Source organism: Enhydra lutris, unplaced genomic scaffold, assembly GCF_002288905.1.
Source record: "Enhydra lutris kenyoni isolate GAN:26980312 unplaced genomic scaffold, ASM228890v2 scaffoldscaffold11, whole genome shotgun sequence".
Classification (NCBI taxonomy): domain Eukaryota; kingdom Metazoa; phylum Chordata; class Mammalia; order Carnivora; family Mustelidae; genus Enhydra; species Enhydra lutris.
In genome coordinates, this window is record NW_019154095.1 from 35625657 (window position 1) to 35645891 (window position 20235).

General features: G+C 48.8%; 1 protein-coding gene across 2 annotated transcripts in view; it reads left to right on the forward strand.

Moving 5' to 3' along the window:
- Positions 1-3512: 3512 nt before the first annotated feature.
- LOC111144491 (pleckstrin homology domain containing A2) overlaps positions 3513-20235 on the forward strand; it is a 55920-nt gene continuing 39197 nt past the window's right edge. The window contains exons 1-3 of one of the 2 annotated variants that reach the window (XM_022498792.1): positions 3513-3670; positions 4020-4114; positions 15211-15374. In XM_022498792.1, coding sequence (XP_022354500.1) covers positions 15234-15374 — 141 coding nt within the window. In that variant the 5' untranslated portion in view covers positions 3513-3670; positions 4020-4114; positions 15211-15233. Of the gene's footprint in view, positions 3671-4019; positions 4115-14225; positions 14308-15210; positions 15375-20235 lie in introns of those variants that run through there. The other variant, XM_022498793.1, reaches the window with a different exon arrangement.

Here is a 20235-nt window from a genome sequence, read left to right on the forward strand (position 1 = left end):
TAAGACTTAAGTGAGATAATCCACGTACAATTAGCATTTAGCAAGCACGTGGATAATAAGTAAATGCAAGATACCTGGTGGGAGGAAAAATGGTAATAGGTTCACATAATTGTTGAATGAATAGGACTGAAGAGAACAGTAATTTGAGTAATCCTTCTGGAAATGGAGGGTACTTTGTTATGGAAACCGACAGGAACTATGAAATGACCAGCTAGCGTTAGAGGTGCAATGGCCGTGGAGCAATTTCTCTCTGTGTGAAATTAACTGGCCTGAACCAGGATCAGCCAATGAGCTCTTGAGTCTCACACTTTCCCCAGTGGAACTAATGGGCCCTGACTGCTGCCTGGTACCTTATACAATGGGTATCTTTAAGGAGAGAGAACAATGCATTTGCTCAGAGGACGCACTGGCTCCCCATCTAAGGTTATTAGGCCGTCTAGTTACCCAGCCATTAATGTTGGAAATAAATAGAAAGTACACAAATAAATGGCTAGCGTATAGACTACTGTCTAGATTCTTGGGTTCTGGGTAAGAAGTCTCCACCTTCATAGAAAGATTCCTATACCAAAACTAGAATACCAGAATATTCTGGGGAAGTCAGTACTGGAATATTCTGGGGAAAGTCAATCCTGGGTTCTAGAACCAACTCTGCCCTTAATTAGCTGCAAAACCTTGAGCAAAATTGAACCTCATCTTGCAGACACAATGAGGGGACTGAAATACGTGATGTGAAAGGCTCTCCCCACTTTTAAAAAAAGATTTATTTATTTATTTGAGAGAGAGAGAGTGAGAGAACACTCACAAGGGAGCACAGGGAGGAGGGCAGAGGGAGAGAAAGAATCTGAACAAGAGCCCGATGCGGGACTTGATCCCCTGACCCTGAGATCATGACCTGAGCTGAAATCAATAGGTGGATGCTCAACTGACTGAGTCACCCAGGTGCCCTGAAAGGCCCTTTCTTGACATTCCTTTCCCCACAGGCAGTTACATTTTCAGACACCAGAGCTGTTTATTGCACTGAAAATAATGAATGCATAAAATCAGGTAATGGAAGTATTTTCAAAATGTCCAGATGAAGAGATAGCGAAGGGGCTACACAGCAGGGTGCAAGCCCAACTGACACCTGCTTTGTGGTGTCCCCTACAGGAGGGGATGGGGGGAGTCCACTGAAGAACACCAGAAGTCTGGGGATAGGGGAGTGGAATCAGGGCAGAGGTTGTAGTCTAACTGGATCCAGGTCCTGGGCAGGGGCAAATGGGACTGTAAACGGGGCTCCCAGCGAAATATGAGCATCATCCAAAGTTAACTGATGACCCTCTTCCTAGTCCAATGTGTTCTTGCCCCCCCTCCAGTAAAATTGTACCCATCTTCTCAGGCTCATTTCAAAGTCCATTTCCTTTCTGATATAAGCTCCCCTCTACCTCTCCTTCCAGATGTCCTGTTCCTCTAAAGGCTAACTGTACTTATCCTCTGTGCTATTTTCACAGCATTTCCAAGAGGGATACAAGGCTGCCTCAACCTTCTAGTGACACTTGTATCCTCCTAATGAGACCCAAGGCCTTTGGCTCCTTTCACTTCCCAGGCATCCAATACAGTAGTGCTCAGGAAATATTTGTGGCTCTGTGAGTGAGTGACTCAGGCAGGCCCCATGGGGAGTAGACTTTTATGGGTTTTAATCTGAACCATACCATGAAATCTGAGACTTTTACCTCATTGCTCACACTGGAATCCGTCAGTTCCAGTCAGATTTGCTTGGAGCCGGGTGGAATTTTGCTCCTTTTCACGATGAAACCCATAATCTAATTTTAAAATTAAAACACATTTAAGTAACACCTACTTCATGCTCCACAGTAATCTAAACACTACAAATGTTAACTCATTTACTTTTCATAACGACCCAGATAGAAACTGAGGCACAAAAATGTTGTCCTTTGTGCAGGGATCAAAGCTAATAATTGGCAGAGCTGGGATTCAAACCCAGTCCATCTGGTTCCAGAGAACACTCTCCTCTAAGACGTTATGTTGCCTGAAACTTATGAGTTGCAAAAATCTTCATAAGCAGAAAAAAACCTGAGGTTGATGTATTTATTTCAAAGGAAATTTTTTTTTTCTTGTGTTCCCCTTTCCTTCCTCATTCGAAGCAAATTGTTCTAGAGCAAAGAGCCTTAGTTTCACACCTGAGAGAACTGATGGCTCAGTTTTGCTTTGGCAATCAAAATGGAAGAGGAAACTTGTGTGGTTTCATCACTGGTGCTTTCGGGGTGTGTGCTGCACGCAGCGTGTCGTCCTGCTGCCCCCCTCGGTCCTCACGGTCCCCTACTCCCCAGCTGTGTTGCCTCAGGTCCTGGAGACTTTTTAGCGTGCCTTTCCCCGACAATAGTGGGATTTGGAACAGCGTTTCCATCACTCTCACACAGCCAGTCCCAGTCCTAGAGCCCCAAGCATCTTCCTTTGTCCTCCTGTCCCTCAAAGCCTCAAGACATTTGCGTCAGAGTCCCCAGACACAGCATCTCTCCGTCCTCCATCCCACTGGTGAATCCACTATGCGTCCCTGTTTCGGAGGTTTTGTGGCTGACTTTATGGATATTTAAATTATCTCCACACGTGGGATGCCGGCCTCAGAACCTGACAGACCTGCCATTGACTGACTGTGGGACCCAGGGCAAATTACTTAACGTCTCTGAGTCTCGGTTTCTTCATCGTGAACGGGCTTGATACCCGTTCGGTTGCTGCGTGAATCCAAACGAGATCCTGCAGGGGCTGCCCCGGCACGCAGTAATTCTCTTAGGTCCCCCTTGGCATTATTTACTTCATGTATGCTTGTCCGTTTCCCATTTTTTTCCAGCGCACCCTCTGCCCTGAGCGCAGGAAAGGCGTCTTTGCGTCACACTGAGAAAGTCCCTCTACCCCTCGTTAAAACGTCCGGCGCCCGCGGACTCTTCTGGCACATTGACGACAACCCCTGAAAAACGTTCCTTCTTCAGACCCCAACCCTGAACTTTTACCCCGCGGCCCTAGAAAGGCCAAGGGCTCAGGACCCGAGGGAGGCCCGGCTGAAGTCGCTGGGTGCGGCTCTGGGAAGCAGAAATGGGCTTCAAGAGGGAGCCCGCGCTCCGGCTCGCCTCCCTCGCTCCAGGATGCCCTCAGCCCCGGGCCCCTTTCCGGCCGCGGACACCTGCTGCCCGGGCCCGGCGTCCGAGGCGGGCCTCCTCCGCGCGGCAGTCTCGGCTGCCCCGGTCCCACCTGCGCGGCCGCCGACGCCGGCGAGGTGGTCCCGGCCCGCGCCTGGCCCGCCGCCCCCGGGGCAGCCTCCCGGGCGCCCCGCCCCCGCCTCCTCCGCGCAGCCCGCGGCGCCCGGCCGCGCCCCCTCCCACCCCGCGGCGCCCCGGCACCCCTCTCCTCCCCCGGCGGGCTCGGCGGAGCATTGTACTCACATCCGGGGCTGGGTTTTGCTTTAATGCGAAACGTAATTAACCCGGAAAAAAGAGCCGAGAGACAAGAGAGAAGGAGGGGTGGGGGTGCGGGGAGGAGAGCGAGAGGAGCTAGAGGCACCGAGAGTTTGGCGGCGAGATAAAGAAATCCCCCGAGAGCGGCGGCCCGGCCTGCCGGAGACGCGCGTCCCACCCCGATGTAACCCACCCTGCCCGAGCCCCGGCCGCCGCACGGCGGGGTAAGTGGGGCGCCCTCGCGGGTCCGGGCGCAGCGAGGCGCGGAGGGGCGTGCGGGGGCAGGCGAGGCTGGGGAGCAGAGGGAGCAGGGGAACCCGGGCGGGGGCGCCGAGGGCGCGCAGGCGGGGCGGGGTGCGCCTGCCCTGGCGGCGGACGGCGAAGGGAAAGGTCGCCGCAGCCCCTGGGCGCCTCCCGTAGCCCCCGGGAAATCCCGGAGGGCAGCCCCTCCTCCAGTCTTCTGGAGCGTCCGGGGTGGCCAAGGTCGCCACCGCCAGGGGTCGGGCTGCGGGGGTGGGGCCGCGGGAGCGGGGGGCGGGTGTTCTGCTGAGCTGCATTTTCTCACGTTTGCAGCGGCGAAACTTCGCTGCGGGTTCTGGCGCTGGAGCACCGGCCTCGCGACGACTGCCCCGGCTGCGGGTAGGGGAGGAGAGCGGAGAGCGTCCCAGGCAAGTCCCTCGGGCTCGGATTGGGCCATGGAGCCTCGTTTTCCTCTTCCCCTGTTACCTTACTACGTGACAGGCCTACAGGGCTCCCCTAGGCAGATCCCTTCTTTTCCCCTGGGTGCAGACCGGGCCCTTGGGGCTTCTGGAACTCCGGGCTGGGGGTGGGGGGTGACTTGTAGGAAAACTGTCCTAAAACGCAGGTTCGGTGCCAGATTGGGAAAGCACCCTTGAGAGAGCTGTCTCTCGCTCTCACCAACTTCTTCCTCACCTTACACGCTTCCCTTTTCTGCTCTAGTTCTGAAGACTGTTACTTCATCAAACTAACAAAAAAGCAAAAAATAAATAGATTTAAAAAAAAAAAAAAAAGAAGGGAAGAAAAGGGGCAGAAGAGGCCGTGCAGGAAGGAGAAGTGTACAGGCACCTCCAGAGAGGAGGCGCGGTGTGGCCACCTCCACTGGGGCCTCACACATCTCCTCCCCCAGGCCAACCCTCCCCGCTACCCAGCCTTTCGCCTAAGGTTTCCTTCCTTCTTCTTGAGTTTGGGTTCTAGCTGAATCTTCCCCTTCTAACTCCTTCTCCCGCTCCTCCTCTTTTCTTTCTTTAGGACTTCAAATGGGGTTTTCCAGAGGAGCGTGAGAAGCAGAAAAGAGGGAGGGGAAAAGCGTTCTACCAGGATGCCAGCTGTGGCTGTAAGCCCGCTGAGCGGTGGTTGCACTTGGGCTGAAGTTCCAAAATTGTACTCATGTTCTTAATATATCTTAGTCCCCTTTCTCTTCCTTTTTGGAGCTCCATCAGTTTTCTTTGTTTGGTGGCAAAGCCTTCAGAAACGGTGAAACCAAAGGTCTGGAAAGAATAGGAGGGTTTGTTTTCTGTTCCACAGTTGCATTCGGTTGACATATCATGGATAACAAGGATGTGAAAGGCAGTGACGAAGTAAGGCCAGCCTCTGTCTTCAGGGAGCTTAAATCCGATGGCAGACACAGGCTGTCCACGAGTGCCTCGGACACAAAGTGGATTGCTAAAATAGAGATCCGGCATGCTTTAAGAAACCAGGAGAGGCTATTTGGAAAGCACCATCATTTCAGCTATTTCTCTTTTCCTTGCGTGCCGCTTGAGAGTAATGACTTTCGGCATAGCAAAAGTCTAGCTTGTAGTCTAGACTGTATGGCCACTGTGATGTAGGACATCACCTAGCTGTTAGGCAGGTATTTGTTGAAGGGGAGAATGAATGAATGAATGGCTGCAGGTACACGGATTGTTGGCATCTGTCCGGATGGAAGGGCAAGGAGCAGTGTGGCAGTACCCCAAGCATATAGAAATCCGGTTCACTGAGCTGGTGCATGCGGGTTTCCTCTGGATGTTGCTTTTAGACCTTGTCTCCCTTTTGTAAGCCCCACTTTTTACAAAGTGTCTGTGGCACCCCTGGTGGTATTTCAGCTAGTTCATGATGGGCGCCTTGCTCACCTTACAGATGAGGGTGATCACCTGGGTATTGATTTGCAAACCACCTGCTCCTGGGTAGAGTTTGCAAGCCCTTCTTTTCCCTTATTGGTGCTTTCTTTTCTCTTCTGTAAAAGGAAGTAGGGCCTGCATGTCCCATCTTGTCTTCCTAGTGAGCTGAACCGCATTGAGCTCTGTATTTTACTAAGGTTACAATAAATCCTGAAGACATGTAGGTTTTGGTTGGTGCCTACCTATGGAGAAATTCTGCAGAAGTGGGAAGGGAGAAGCATTGGCTCTGTCAGTCAAATCCTCCTGAACAACCAGCTCTCTTGCTTGCTTGCTGGGTGTTTCCTGAAAGTGCTGGAATGCTATGAAGACCCAGATAGCAGGACCACGGTCTTCATGGTGTGCATCTAGCTGGTACTTCATTGATTTCCTGTGTTCTTCATGAGGCAGGTGGACCCAGGGCTTGGAAAAGAGGGTCTACGTGCTGGCACATTGGACTGCCCCGCCTTTTCTTTCTACCCTGAGCAGTTTGAGTTGCCTTGCTTTCAGTTTTCCATCTGTCTTAGTAAGCTGGATAGGACTCCTGCAATCTAATCTGTTAGGCTTTGGAAAGGAAGGAAGCAGAGCAAATATTATAGTGTGACAGCCTATGGGGAGAGAAGATTCCTAGCCCTGCCCAGTATAAGCCCATCACTGAGCCAGGGAATTGGACAGGGTGGGGAGATAGGGCAGCTGAGAGGTGGGAGGGATGGGGTCCCTTCCTTCCTGTTCTTAGGAGGCCTGTGGTTGGTGCAGTGGGACTGTAACTGGAAGACTCTGTTGACCTTTGTTCTGAATCTTGGGTTGCTCTGCCCTCGCATCCCCCTGACCCCTGCTTTTAAGCCCATCCAACCTTTTGGCTTTATAATTTATCTCCTTTCTGTAGAGGATTGAAAGCTGAATTGTGCACTTTCATGGTGGAGGTCGCGGAGCTGCTGAGGCGGGAGCTCCTGACACTGCCCAGTGTCTGGCCCAAGGCTTTCAGCCTGGCCCCTGTGGGGTGCCTTTCTGCCCACAGAGGCTGGCAGCTGAGATAAAGAGGGTGTGACGCTAGGTCTGCTTGTCCTTTACACTCTTGAGAAACACCGTAGTTAAAGGGCAAAGGCTAGGATTCGCTGTGCCATCAGCTAGGACTTACACTGTGCCAGCCACTTGCAAAGGGGCTCTTCTGCGTTGGGATGCTTCAGTGGGCGAGTCCCTTCCCTGGAGCCTGATCTGCGTGCCTGGCTTCTGCTTACTTTCAGGATAGCCTGGCCAGCATGGAGTCTGGGAGTGCTCGGATTGCTTTTTTCCCCAACCTCCTGGAGAATTTCAGAGATGTAAACTATGATGGTTCTCGGAGTAGAGGGAAGAGTAAGGGAAGTTTATGCCTCTCCCTGTGAGGGATTCCAGTGTTCCAGCCTTTTCTCTTGACGTGCGCTTATTGATATTTGAGGGGTAGAGACAGCCGTGCGGCTGCCTGCCCTATAAGAAGCTGCTTTGCGGTCGTGTTAATGATAATCAGGTACTCCTGGTGAGGCGCTTCCACACATGCACACACACACGTGTCACAACATTTCCCCAGTGCTTCCTCTTCACCAGACCTCCTGTTAAGCACTTTTCATACATTATTTCATTTAATCTTTGCAGCCACCTTGGAAGTAGGTAAAGTGACTCTCCTCCACTGTGCAAATCCCAGGAGAGTTCAGTGGCTTCTGACTCGAAAACTCATTATCTTTGACTTCAGTCCGCCACACGGACGGGTCACCGAAATCAGCACGCCCTTTCCATGGTCCTCTTCTTGCAAGAGTTTCGACCAATGCAGTCACGCTGGTCGATGTCACCTGCACCTCCTCCTCGCCACACCCAGCCCCTCCCCCCACCCCTCCTCCTGAGACAGACACACTTAAGCCACTTAACAGTTTCCCCCAGCACTTTGCAAAAGGCTAGTAGATAGGAGAAGCCATGATGTTATCTTTTCAATTTTCTGCTGTCCGTGTTTTAGCAGGTCAACTTTTAAAAGAAGATCATTGCTGTGGGTTCCTATTAGGAAGCCCTGCAGGGAAACGGAATTCATTGGGTTTCCCAACTTGGGGGCGGGGACTGCCATAATTCTGAAAGTTGGAGATCTCAGTGTTTATAGGCTAATTTATAAACCAGGTGAGGCTGCTCGTCTATGCTTGTGATCTCTGGTGGAGCCTTGAGCCTCCAGCTGCCACCTTTTCTGGGACCATAGATGAACCCGCTGTTAAGAGAGGTCATGACTGTTTAAAATGTTTTTGTTGCTTTTGGTGTCTTTATTGCAGTGGATCAATGTTCAGTTTCTCCAGCCTTTTCCCTGAAATGTGTCCCCTTAAAAATTCCTTCTCGAGTGTCTTTTGCCCTCCCCTCCAAGTTCTAGGGTCCAGTGGGGTTTGGGCTGTCGGTGTCATGGGGGCACCTTTTCTTAACCTCCCCATTGCTGTAAATGTTTGCATTCTTCACTCTGCACTTCCACTGGCAACAAGCTCTCTCTCACATTATTCTCCTGCCTTAAGACTATTTGGCATTTGTTCTTATGACACTTTCAAAATGCAGTGATAGTGTAACAGTAGGAGATAGACGCTCCCACACTTTCTAAGTTATAATCTTTGGTCCATGCCCAAGGATGTGTTTTGAAATAGCTATGCCTGTGTCTTGTGGTTTTTCCTGGGCCTTTGGCGTGGTTGAAACTCCACACTACACACTTACGTATGTTGCAGATTTAAACTTGGGTGAAGTGTGCTCACATGGTGGGTGCATATTCTAGCAATAGCAGAGTGGCTGCCCCTCACCTGCACACCCCGGTTCCTGTCTGCTGTATCACAGTCCTCTGAGACCTCTGATGTCATTTCCCGATAAACTTTCTCAACCCCAGCGGGGTAACAAGACAGGAGATGGGTTCCTGCGCATCCCGTCACATGCCGAGAAACATCTTCCTGACTTTTTCTGGAGCAAAATCCCTGAAGTTCCCTGTCCTGCCAAGGCAAAGTAACATGAAAGAAAAATCTCCAAATGTAAAAAATGGATTAATTCTTTTTTCGTACTTGAGCCATCAGAGGTTCCAGTAGATGGTTTCATAATGGGGCCAGTACCACTTCAGGCTTTATCTCTGTGTTATCACTTTCCTTTTTATTTACCTCAGAAGTGTCAGAACGGTCAAGCAGATGAACCTCCCTTATTTCACTCAATTTTTTCCTGTATCTCCAAACTATACTACTAGTACCTGGCAGGCTCAGTTGGTGGGGTATGCGACTTTTGATCTCGGGGTTGTGAGTTTGACCCCCACGATGGGTGTAGAGATGACTTAAAAATAAAATCTTAAAAAAAAAAAGACATTAATGATGTAATAAGTCTAAAGCTTTTCTTTAAAAAAAAAAATCTATTATTCCACTATTCAGCCATTTATTTTTTTAAAAATGCCAGCCCTGTCTCCAAAATTTCAGGAAGGAAAATTCCACTGGGTGTCTCGGTCAGTGTTCCTGCCTCGTTTCCCCAGAGTATTGGGCATGGTGTGGCTTAGGCGCTATAGCAGTTGAGGAATATAATGATCGACGTGGGTGTGAATATTGACTGGGCCTCCAGGACAGGGGCTCCTCTTATGAAGACTAGAGAGTAAGGAACCAAACCTGCAGCGGAAAGAATGAGCTTGTCTTAAGAGGATGTTGCAACTAGAAGTAAGAAACACAAACCCCACTAGATTGGAGAGTGCCAAAGCCCTCTGGGTAGGTACCTGGCTCTTGGTCAATACTGAAGGATGGGATGATACTTTATGAGGTTTAAGACTTTGGGGCGCCTGGCTGGCTCGGTCAGTGGAGCAAGTCTTGATGTTGGGGTCGTGAGTTCAAGCCCTATGTCAGACATAGAGCTTACTTTAAAAAAAAAAAAAGAGAGACTTTGAAACACCAAGAAGTCCCAAGAGAGCTATAATTGAGGCAAGGTTTTGCTTGTTTGTGGACTCTGGAGACTTGACAAATTTATTCTCAGCTTCAGAATTTATACACTGGGGCAGGGTGTGTGTGCAGTTAAATAGCTCTCCCACCTGCTGAATAAAGGAACACACATTCCCTGTAGAACATTCAGAAAATTTGGAAAATATACAGAAACAAATAAAATTTCACCCATAACCTGTAGTCAATATTTTGGTGTCTGTATGTCAGTCTTTTACTATTCAAATATATTTGGAAATACAAAAATAATATTTAGGGGACTGAGATCATATTGTAAGTCATATTTTAAAAAAACTTATGATATAGTGAGTTTCTCCTTAATTCATTTAAAATTCTTTGAAAACATAATTTTTAAATGATCGTGTAACATTTCCTTATGTAAATGTATCATAATTTATTTAATTATCCTCTAATCATTGGGACATTCAGGTCATTTCCACCTTGTTATGAATTCTACTGGAGATGCCTTTTTAAAAATTTTAATCTTTATTTGCATCTTAGTTTATTTATTTGGATGGAATCCTAGAAGTAGAATTACTGGGTCAAAGGGTATGAACTTTTTTAGCTCTCTTGTTACCTATTGCCAAATTGCTTTCCACAAAGGTTCATGTTCCTGTCCCAGGTGTGTAAGAATCCTAACACATCTTTCCAAGTAGATGACATTTGTTTCAAGCAGCAATCTTCTCTTTATATTCTTGACCCTCTAGTGCCTCTGTCTCCCATTGGTGCATATTTCCTCTGGGTCTTGGTCCCAGCTCTCTCTTTTATATAATTAGCCTGATGAAAATGTCAATTGCCTCAAATCCTATAGGAGAGTTTTATTATTTTTTTCCTTGGCTTAAATCTCCAATGAGGGAAGCTAAGACATTGAAATGGGCAGTCAGGGAGACATTTTGGACAGATACATCCCAGTGCCTTTCACCTCATCCTAAGGTGGGAAGCCCTTGACTCTTCCCACGAGCTTCATCTGGTTAACTGGCAAATGTTGGCTGGGAATCTTGGTTTAACTGACATTTAATCCATTTTCTGCTGCTGATCAGTGGGTAACCCAATGCAAACTCACTTTTTACTCAGTCTCCCTTCTACCATAAGTTAAATATTTAACATATTTTCAAGTGCAGTACATACTTAGGAACTATACACTGAAGAAATCTGAATCATATAAAACTTTCCTCTTTTCTATTTTACTCTTCATTAAAATACATTCTTCAATTACTTAGATTATGTGAGGCCATGTTTTGGTTTAGTTTGGGGTGTGTGTGTGTGTGTGTGAGAGAGAGAGAGAGAGAGTATGCATTACTGTATGTGCACATAATTTGATTTGCATTTTACAACGTCCAGGAAGAAGATGAAGCAGGAAGCAAACGTGAAAAAATGTTCAGCCTCACTAGGCATCATTGTATGTTTAAAACTAGCAACAGCTGAAAATGAGAACATTCAATGTACACAAGATTATAGAGATTGTAACAATATATTGCTGACTGTGATGTAATCAGATAATACTTTTAGCAAGCAGTTTTTAAATAAGTCTCAAGAATTGTAAAAGATCATTACCTATGATCTAGTCATATAATTGCTTGGAATTTGTGTATGCTGTTTCCATGTGAAAGAGGAAATAAAGCATGAAAATAAGAATTTACATAACATTATAATAGTGAAAAATTGAATATAATCTAACTGTCTAATCATAGAGAAATTGTTAAGTAAATTATAGTAAATGCAGTTCAGTAATGTTATGCAACCATTAAAAGCAATGATTATAAAGACTATGTAGCAACATGGAACATGTTTATGATATAATTTAAAAATTTAAAAAGGCCAATTATGTGGACGGGGCATGAAAAAGCATGCAAAAATGAAAACGACTGGCTAGAGTGAATTAAAAAAAAATTCCAGCATTGTTATACCGTGATTTCTGCACACAAAAATGGAAAATTCTAAGGAGGTTTGGCAAACTTTGGAAAGAGGGTACTGATTGGGGTAGACCAGGGTCCTTTTCTGTACAAATCTTCTGTGCTCTTTGTCACCAGTATGTTGTGAAGATTCCACAGTTACTTGCCAGGAGGTTTCATTACACTCTTAGGACAGAGGTGAAGGGCTTCGCCTCGGACAGGGGCATCTGATGCTGCATCCCAGTGAGAACACTTGCTTTTTGTCCCAGGAGATGGGGAGAGAGTCATTGTCAGGGATGGCGCTTAGGACATGGGTTGGGGACAAGTCCTGGGATAGAGCACGCTATGTCACCCTCCACTCAGTAGTTTTACACTGTGAAACTTGGATTAAAATGAAATTTAATATAACAAGTGGTTTTAAAGAGTCAGAAAACAGGCTAAAACTATATAATTGGAGGGACGTAGAAAGAATGGTACAGAGCTTTGCCTGGGTCTTAGTAGGGGTGTTTGGGGTGACTGTGTGTATGCTTGCATCAAGGTGTTTCTCTTCCCTTATGACTCAGTTACTAGCACTTCTCTTTCTCCCCTCACCGCCCAGTTGTTGGGGTTGGGCATGGGGTGGCAGAAATCACTGGATTAGGGGGCGCCTTTCCAGGAAAAAGATGAGGAACCAGAGGGACTTAGAGGATGGTGGTGGCAGGCTGAAGAGCAGAGATGGGGGGTTGGGGGATTGGGAGAAGCAGGCTCCCTGTACCAAAGCTAAGCCTCTGTTCTGACAAGGGATGAAAAGTGGGGTCAGAATGAACTGACAGAGGATTGGGGGTTAGGACGTCAGGTTTGTGTTTCGTGCGCCATCTTTTGAGTATACTGCTTCTGTGTGGGCTGGCTAGGCATAACAGCGTTTCCCTGTGATGCTTGGTTCTCCTGTGGCCCATCTTTCTCCCCTGCCTCCCACATTCTTGATGAGATCCGTGACTCAGCTGCTTCCCAGGACATCCAAGCAGCTTTTTTTTTTTCCCCTGGGGCTAGAACCACAGTCAGGAGAAGTAACCAGAATTCTTTTTATTCTCCTTCCTTTTGAAACAAGAAGATTCTCCCCCACCCGGGATCCGTGGAGATGGGAAGCACCCTCCACGAAAGTAGACTGTTGGGGGATTGTAGACAGTGCCTTCTCTAGCCTGGGACCTGACAAAAAGGCTGGCACTGATTAGTCCTGTAGGCTGAAAAGGGAACATTTGCAAGCCAGCAGTAAGCTGGATGCCATGCTTACCAGCTGGGTCTAGAGACAGTCGGCTTGGTTACTGCAGTTTAGATGATTTCTCGTAGAGATGTCCCAGGAGTGGCTGCGGTCCTGAAACTTCTGGAAATTCTGTCTCTGTGGCTGGGCTGGCATCAAGGGAATTTGTCTGGTTTTCTTGGGGGATGGGTGAGCTCCCTTATCTCAGAAGGGCACCTATGCATGGGACTGTGCATGGGATGCGTGGGTCATCCCAGCCTTTCTGCATGGGACTCCGATTTCCCCCTGATTCTCTGAGTGGGGAAGCTACATCCTTTCTCAGGGGTATGCTCCTTCCCAACCAGTGCCAGTCTTCCTGCCTTCTCTTTGACCCGGTGTCTGCTAGAAGACTTTTCTCACCTTTTACTTCTTTCCTTCCTTTTTTTTTTTTTTTTTTTAAAGATTTTATTGGGACGCCTGGGTGGCTCAGTTGGTTGGGCAGCTGCCTTCGGCTCAGGTCATGATCCCAGCGTCCTGGGATCGAGTCCCACATCGGGCTCCTTGCTCATCAGGGAGCCTGCTTCTCCCTCTGCCTCTGCCTGCCATTCTGTCTGCCTGTGCTTGCTCTCTCTCCCTCTCTCTCTCTGACAAATAATTAAATAAAATCTTTAAAAAAAAATAAAGATTTTATTTATTTATTTGACAGAGATTACAAGTAGGCAGAGAGGCAGTCAGAGAGAGGAGGAAGCAGGCTCCCTGCTGAGCAGAGAGCCCGATGTGGGGCTCCATCCCAGGACCCTGGGATCATGACCTGAGCTGAAGGCAGAGGCTTTAACCCACTGAGCCACCCAGGTGCCCCACTTTCCTTCCTTTTAACTGTGCTGTTTCACCTTTATCCCGTATTTGTATTCTTTTGTCCCCCATCATTACCAGCAAGTAGCTGTGGGCCTCCGGCCCATGTTCCTTCTGACTGTCCTCTGTCCCCATCAGGAATCTGGCCTGATCTTAACCTGCAATCAAGGATTCATTGTTCACTGGTACCTGTGTGTGCACGCACTCATGCACAGTGGAAGGGGCACTTTTTTCCTTGGGGCAGCCTCTCCACACTGCCAGGCCCCCACGGAGCTGGGAGAGAACAGACCATGCCACCAGTCGCCACACTTTGGGAATGTGGGACTGGCCTGCCCTGGGCCTGGATGGCTCTGGGTGGGGCATCTTGGTATCTTACTTGCTGACCCAGCATTGTGGTACAGGCATGGCCTCAAGCCAGCCAGCTCCCCACTTTGCTTAGGGCTTTGGTGGGCTTGGGTCATAGTGAGTTTTGCCTGTTGAAGTCGAGCAGGGCCCAGTGGTGGGTGGTGTTAGTCCTTGAAAGTCAGAATGTCGTGTGGTGTTTTCTGACCCTTGTGGGCCCATGTTCCACCTGTTCTATGTGTTGCTTATTCGAAAGTGCTCATCCTCCTTGAGAGAATAGAGCCCCTGCCCTTTGTTTGGCTCTTCAGAGAGTCAGAAGGAAATCACGAGGAGAAAGGAGGCTGGCTTGAAGGTGAAGCTTGTCTCTCATCACCAGAGACCCTATGGAGTCAGTGGAAGTGTTCAACGTTTGGGACCTTCTTCTGAGCCCTCATCCTTCCAGTCATAAATGGCTTTCAGGTAACAGCAAAGTAAAGTAAGGGAAGCTAGTGCTGAGGGATGTGGCCCTCAGATTTAATTCCTTCATGAAGCTGGAGGTTTGCTCCTGGTGACTGAATTCCTGGCAAAGTTTTATGTGAGAATTTGGGTTGGGGCTTAAATCTTCTCTGAGTTTCTTTATGTATAAAATTAGGTTATGGGGCACCTGGGTGGCTCAGTGGGTTAAAGCCTCTGCCTTCAGCTCAGGTCATGATCCCAGGGTCCTGGGATTGAGCTCCGCATTGGGCTCTCTGCTTGGCGGAGAGCCTGCTTCCTCCTCTCTCTCTGCCTGCTTCTCTGCCTACTTGTAATCTCTGTTTGTCAAATAAATAAATAAAATCTTTAAAAAATTGGGTTATGGCTTACTTTACAAGGCTTTTGTGAAGGGCAATAATAATACCTCATGTGTATGAAATGCTTAATGTGTGCCAGGCACTTAATTCTCACCAAAATCTTAGGAGGTGTAAGTACCACAATTATCCCCATTTTACAGGTGCAGAAACTGAGGTGCGGAGAGATTAAATAGCTTGCAGTCACACACTTACTAAGGGGCTAAAGCTGGAATTAGAACCGAGGCCCCTGATCTAGGCTTACTTCCTCTTCATAGTAAAGTTGCCAGAGGCTCTCGTCAGCACACAGCGGAGCTCAGGAAACAGCCGAGTCCCTGCTCACGCGTTTTGCTGGCTATGTGTGGAACAGAACTGACGGAGATTTCCGGGGTCTGGCTGGGGTGGAACATTTGGTGCTCTGGGGAAGGAGGGCGGATGAGAGAGCTAGTCTAGCTTCTCACAGCGGTGAGTCAAGCCAGAGTGAAGTTCCTACAGGTCCTGAGTCCAGGAGCGCTTCACCCCGCTCATCCTCACCTCCCTTCCTCCTGCCACGCAGGGTGATGTGAGCAGAGCCCAGGAATGCCTTATGTGGATCGACAGAACCGAATCTGTGGGTTTTTGGACATCGAGGAGCATGAGAACAGCGGCAAGTTTCTGCGGAGGTACTTTATTCTGGACACCCAGGCCAATTGCCTTCTCTGGTACATGGACAACCCCCAGGTGAGAGGCTGCATGGGACGGTGGTGGGGTGGGGGGAAGCCGCCTCAGCTCCTGTGGGCAGCATCAAACTGAGAGTGAGGAGGGGAAAAACCCACAGCAAACACATACATGCACACAGGGAACCATCCCAGATCCTAGCTTGAGGAAAAAGAAGCTCATCTCTCCTGACCCTGGTGATCCAGGATCTTTTCTTGCTCTCAGGAACTGAACACTCGCAGAAGGCCAGGGGAGGCGGGCCTGGCTGGTTCCAAGCTCCAGGGCAAGGCCCGCTTGCTTTCACCAACCTTGTTATGACTGTGGCCTTGTGGCCGCTCCTGTTCTTCCAGTCTGGGGCCCCTCCCTGGCAGAGAATGTGGCCTGGTTCCCTGAGCTGGACAGATGTTGGACTGCTTTGGTCTCCTGCACCAGGGAGTCCTAGAATCCTGGGTTGGAGGTAACCTTGGTGGTCACCTAGTTTTGCTTCTTCGTGTTACAGGTGAGAAGCTGAGTCTCAGACACTAGAATTGACTTCATCAAGGACATGGCCAGAATTAGGTGATTTGCCTAGCGTTTTGTGGCAGCCAGGCACAAAGACAGGGGCCCCCCACTTTCTGTTACTGGGTCTGGGGACCCCTGGAGTTGTCACTGGTATGGGAGGAAGTCTCAAGTCTTTTTTTTTTCTGCCGGCTCTTTCCTTCCCACTGCCTTGGAGCAGTTTGGTGGACCGAGGCCCCAAAGACTGGCATGGCCCCCGATTGTCAAGTTCATGTGTCACAGCCGTGTTGCGGCTGGAAGGGTCATGGGGCTCAGATCTGGCTCTGGTTGGGAGACTTGGGAGGAGGAAAGTCTGAGTATCAGGGGATGGATTTGTGCTTTAAGATGTGCAGTGGAAAAAGATTACCGTGAGCCTCTAGGTCATTATCTGGGAACTAACCTCTAGAGGCCTTTGGCATTTTGTCCTCCGGATTTGATGGCTGGGAGAAAAGAGTATAGCCATAGAAAACATACTCGGGTTAGCTGCCACTAGTCACCTTCTCCAGGAAAGACTTCACTCTAAATAGGACTGTGCCCCATGTGTCACCTCACATCTCTGATAACCCGTCTGTTGATTCCTTTCATCTGAAGGGCTGGGTTTGCAGGATGAAGCCTACATATGGACACTTAGATCCTTGATTTCATCTGGAATGCTTGCCTCTGATAATATTTTGGTTTTGGGTTTGCCTTCTGGCCCTACTCTTTCATTTTCCCCTGCCTTTGCTCTGTACAGGTGCCCACAGCTGGGTCAGCACATCTGCTGTGAAAGGAAGTGGCACTGTTGGAGGAGCTTGGGATCAAGTTTTTGTTGCTGTAGACTTGGCTTCTGACATGTCAGGGGTGAGCCCCGAGTGACTCACAGTCTCTGGGTCTTATCACTCATTCCCTTTCCCTTTTTCTTCCTTTGTGTGCCTTCTCCAACTCCCCTGTCATATCAGCTAGGGTAATTCAAAAGTAGTTTTCCTTGACTTACTTGCTTACTTCCCTGGTTCCTGCTAGGACTGTTCTTAATCCAAGTGCACATGCTTAGGGAATCCCGACTAACTGTTGCCAGCCATCTCCCCTGAGAGCTGTCCCTCCTTCATATCCTGGGCCTCAGGCCTAGAGTCTTGCTGCTAGTGACAGATCGCCCAGGGCCATATTGTCACCATCTCGGATTTCAAAAGCTGGCAGTGGTCGGGATTTCCCTTGCTCTCTCCTGCCCACTGATTTGACTGTTCTTTGGTTCTAGAACCTGCCCTGACCTTGAATGCTCCGCCATGGGCTGCCTCCCTGGGATCTCTGGGATCAGCCTCTGCAGCAGGTCCTACCCTCCCTAGGGAGCCTCCTGCACTTCCTTGCTGACTCAGCTCTCAGGATGCTCTCGGAGCTTGAACCTTCTTTGAGTTTGAGTTACCAAATAGAACTTGTGGCCACTGCTAGAGAGTCTTTACATTTTCCCTGGAAGCAGAGATTTCAGCTGGCTTGGCCAGAAAAAGCAGAGTCTTGCTGCAGCAGAGCTGTAGATTTGAACATTTTCAGTCCTCCCATTGTAGGCTTAGCTCTCTGTTGGGTTGGTGGCCCAATAGCCATCCTAGATTTGAGAGTGGCTCTTTTTTTAAGTTGTGAAATAGTATTAGTGAACGTTTATGACTATGTGGCAAGCACTGTTCGAAAGACTTCGGTGGGGTTTCATTTCATTCTCACAAGTCTAATTGGTAGGTATTGTTGTCCTCATTCTAAAGGTGAGGTGGGTGAGGCAGAGAGGGGAAGAATTTGCCCACAGTTACACAAGGGGAAAGCAAAGTGGCAGAGCTGGGATCCTGACGCTGACAATCTCTAACTCCACTTCCCCTGCCTTTATTGCTGCTAATGAGACCATCGTCTTCATGTTGCTTAGGAGGCAGGAAAGCTTCTACAGGGAGGAGTCTCTGATTAAGAAAGAGGAGCTGGAGGACGCTCAGAGCTGGGAGGTCCTGGAGGGTGGGGAGCTCCTCTGGCTTGGGTTTTGATCCATAGTGTCCAGCACTTGGTCAACGTGTGCTCACTGGATGAATGAACACACCCAAGGGGGCCAAGTGGGGAGGCTGTCAGAAGGGAGGCCCTTGTAAAATGCAGAGAGCCCGACGCTGCTCTCTGGGGATCGGGCCTCTCCCCTGGGCCTCCGTCGAGCAGAAGAACTGCAGAGGCAGGTGAAGCAGAGTGCCGAGAGTCAGGAGCACATGGATTGGGTTTGAACCCCAAAAGCAAACTGAGGGGGTTGGTCTGTTCTGGAGGAGAGAGACATGGCACTGCATTTGGTCACTGCCCATCTTAATTTTCATAGGGAAAAGGAGATGCCCGATACAGTATCTTCGTTAATAGCAGGGGATTCTCTCAACCCACATCTCCAATCTTGGCCTGTCAGAGCTACTTGGTAGTTGGTGTTTACGGAGCCTGGTTTTACTACCACTCCCACTGCTATGATGTACTGTTAACTGCTGGTTATATTTACTGAGTGCGGAGGGCTTTATGTATAGCATCTCATGACGTCCTTCCTGTGATCCTGGGATTCAGGGGCTGTTATCCCTCTGGAAGTACTCTGCAAGGTGCCGGAAGTTTGGCACCTTTGTTCAAGGTCACTCAGGAGCTAAGTATAGAGCTGGAGTTGGGGCCAGGTCGGTGAGACTCCAGTGTCTGCGCTCTTCCCCTGTGTTCGCCTCCTCCTGACGTCTGGGCTCAGCTGCGCGCATGATCCCCGGGACCCTGTGGGAGGTGGATTCAGTAAGTCTTTGCCACCAGGGATTCAGGCTTATTTGGAGAGATGAAAACAACACCCACAACTGTGGTGCTAAAAATCTCGGTGCACCTTTCTTGTTAGAAAGCCTATTGTTGAGTTCCGCGGCCCAGATGCCAGCTGTTTGGTTGAAGGAGAAGGGGCTGCCGTTTTCCTCTGCAGCTGCCCATCTAAAAAGATGCAGGGCCTCAAACTGGGGCCTCAGATGGGAAGTCCTTAGGTCTGGGAGATAAGAGATCAAGAATCTGCCACGAAGTTATTTTGTACGTTAGGGAAGTTATTTATCCTCTCCGGGCTATAGGTACTCTAGATGATTTTTAACATGGCTTTCGGCCCTTTAATTCCTGAAACATTCCTTAACGCATATTTGTTGAATGCATAAATACATCCTGTGAATGTATCTCATTCCTTCCACAGTGAGTAGAGCAAATCTTTACCTTCATGGAGCTTATGCTATAGGTGAGAAGATGGATGATGAAAAAATGTGGCAGGGAGAGTGGGGGCCCCCGTTCCTGGAGGGGGTGGTGCTGGATCCAGATATGGAAGGATGGGTGAGACAAAGCATTACCACCAGTGATTTCCATTTGTAGGGTATTTTATAGGGTTAGATGTGTTTTCACTTACAGTACCTCCTTTGATCGTTATGCTTCCCTGTCCCAGGCAGAGCGGCAGGGGAAGACGAGGGTATTTCTGTGTGAGGGGAATGGCAGTCATTTGGGAACAGAGGCAGCACCAAGGAGGAAGGTGAGCTTACCTGGTCAGAGGGGATCTAAGGTCAGGTTCTCCAGAAGAAGATCCCAAGACCAGGAATCAGGCACCGAGATGAGGATTTGTGCCAAGTTCTTTCTTTTTTTTTTCTTTTCTTTTTCTTTTTCCCAAGATTTTATTTATTTATTTGAGAGAGTGCATGCAAGTGGAGGGAGGGCATCCTGATGCACGGCTCTACCCCAGGACCCCGAGATCATGACCTGACTGACCGCAGTCAGATGCTTAACTGACTGAGCCACCCAGGCGCCCCTATGCCAAATTTTTCTTAAGGAAATGTTCTCCTGGAAACTGTCAAGAGAGCTGGGAAGCAGGACAGGGAAGCAGAGGAAGCTGGACAATGGTCTGAGCTCAAACAGAAGTTGGCAAATGGTAGGCCTCAGCCCGATGCTGCAGTGGGGCTTGAAGTAAGTTAGGCCTCCAGAGCTGTCCAAGAGAGGTGGGCATTCGTGTACCCCACTGGACAGTCCCTGGTTTCGGCTCTATAAATGAGGGCAAAACAGCTCCTGAAGCCGGAGGGCTGCCCTCTGCTCACGGGACATACAACAGGTGCGCATTCCAGGGTCAGCCTGCATGGACCAGGTACGGCCCTAGATGTCGCACAGAATTTATAGAGTTGATGCAGTAAAGTATGAAATCCAGGTTTTTGATACAGGCAGTGGGGACACCAGACCGATGTGGGATGAAACCCATCAGCTGGAAAGAACCCCTATAAACGCAAAGTTTTGATATTATTGCTTATGGCTACTGATACAGCTAATGCACTTAAAAATCAATAGGCTAAAAAAAAAAAAAAAAAAAAAAAAAAAAAAAAAAAAAGGAAAAAAA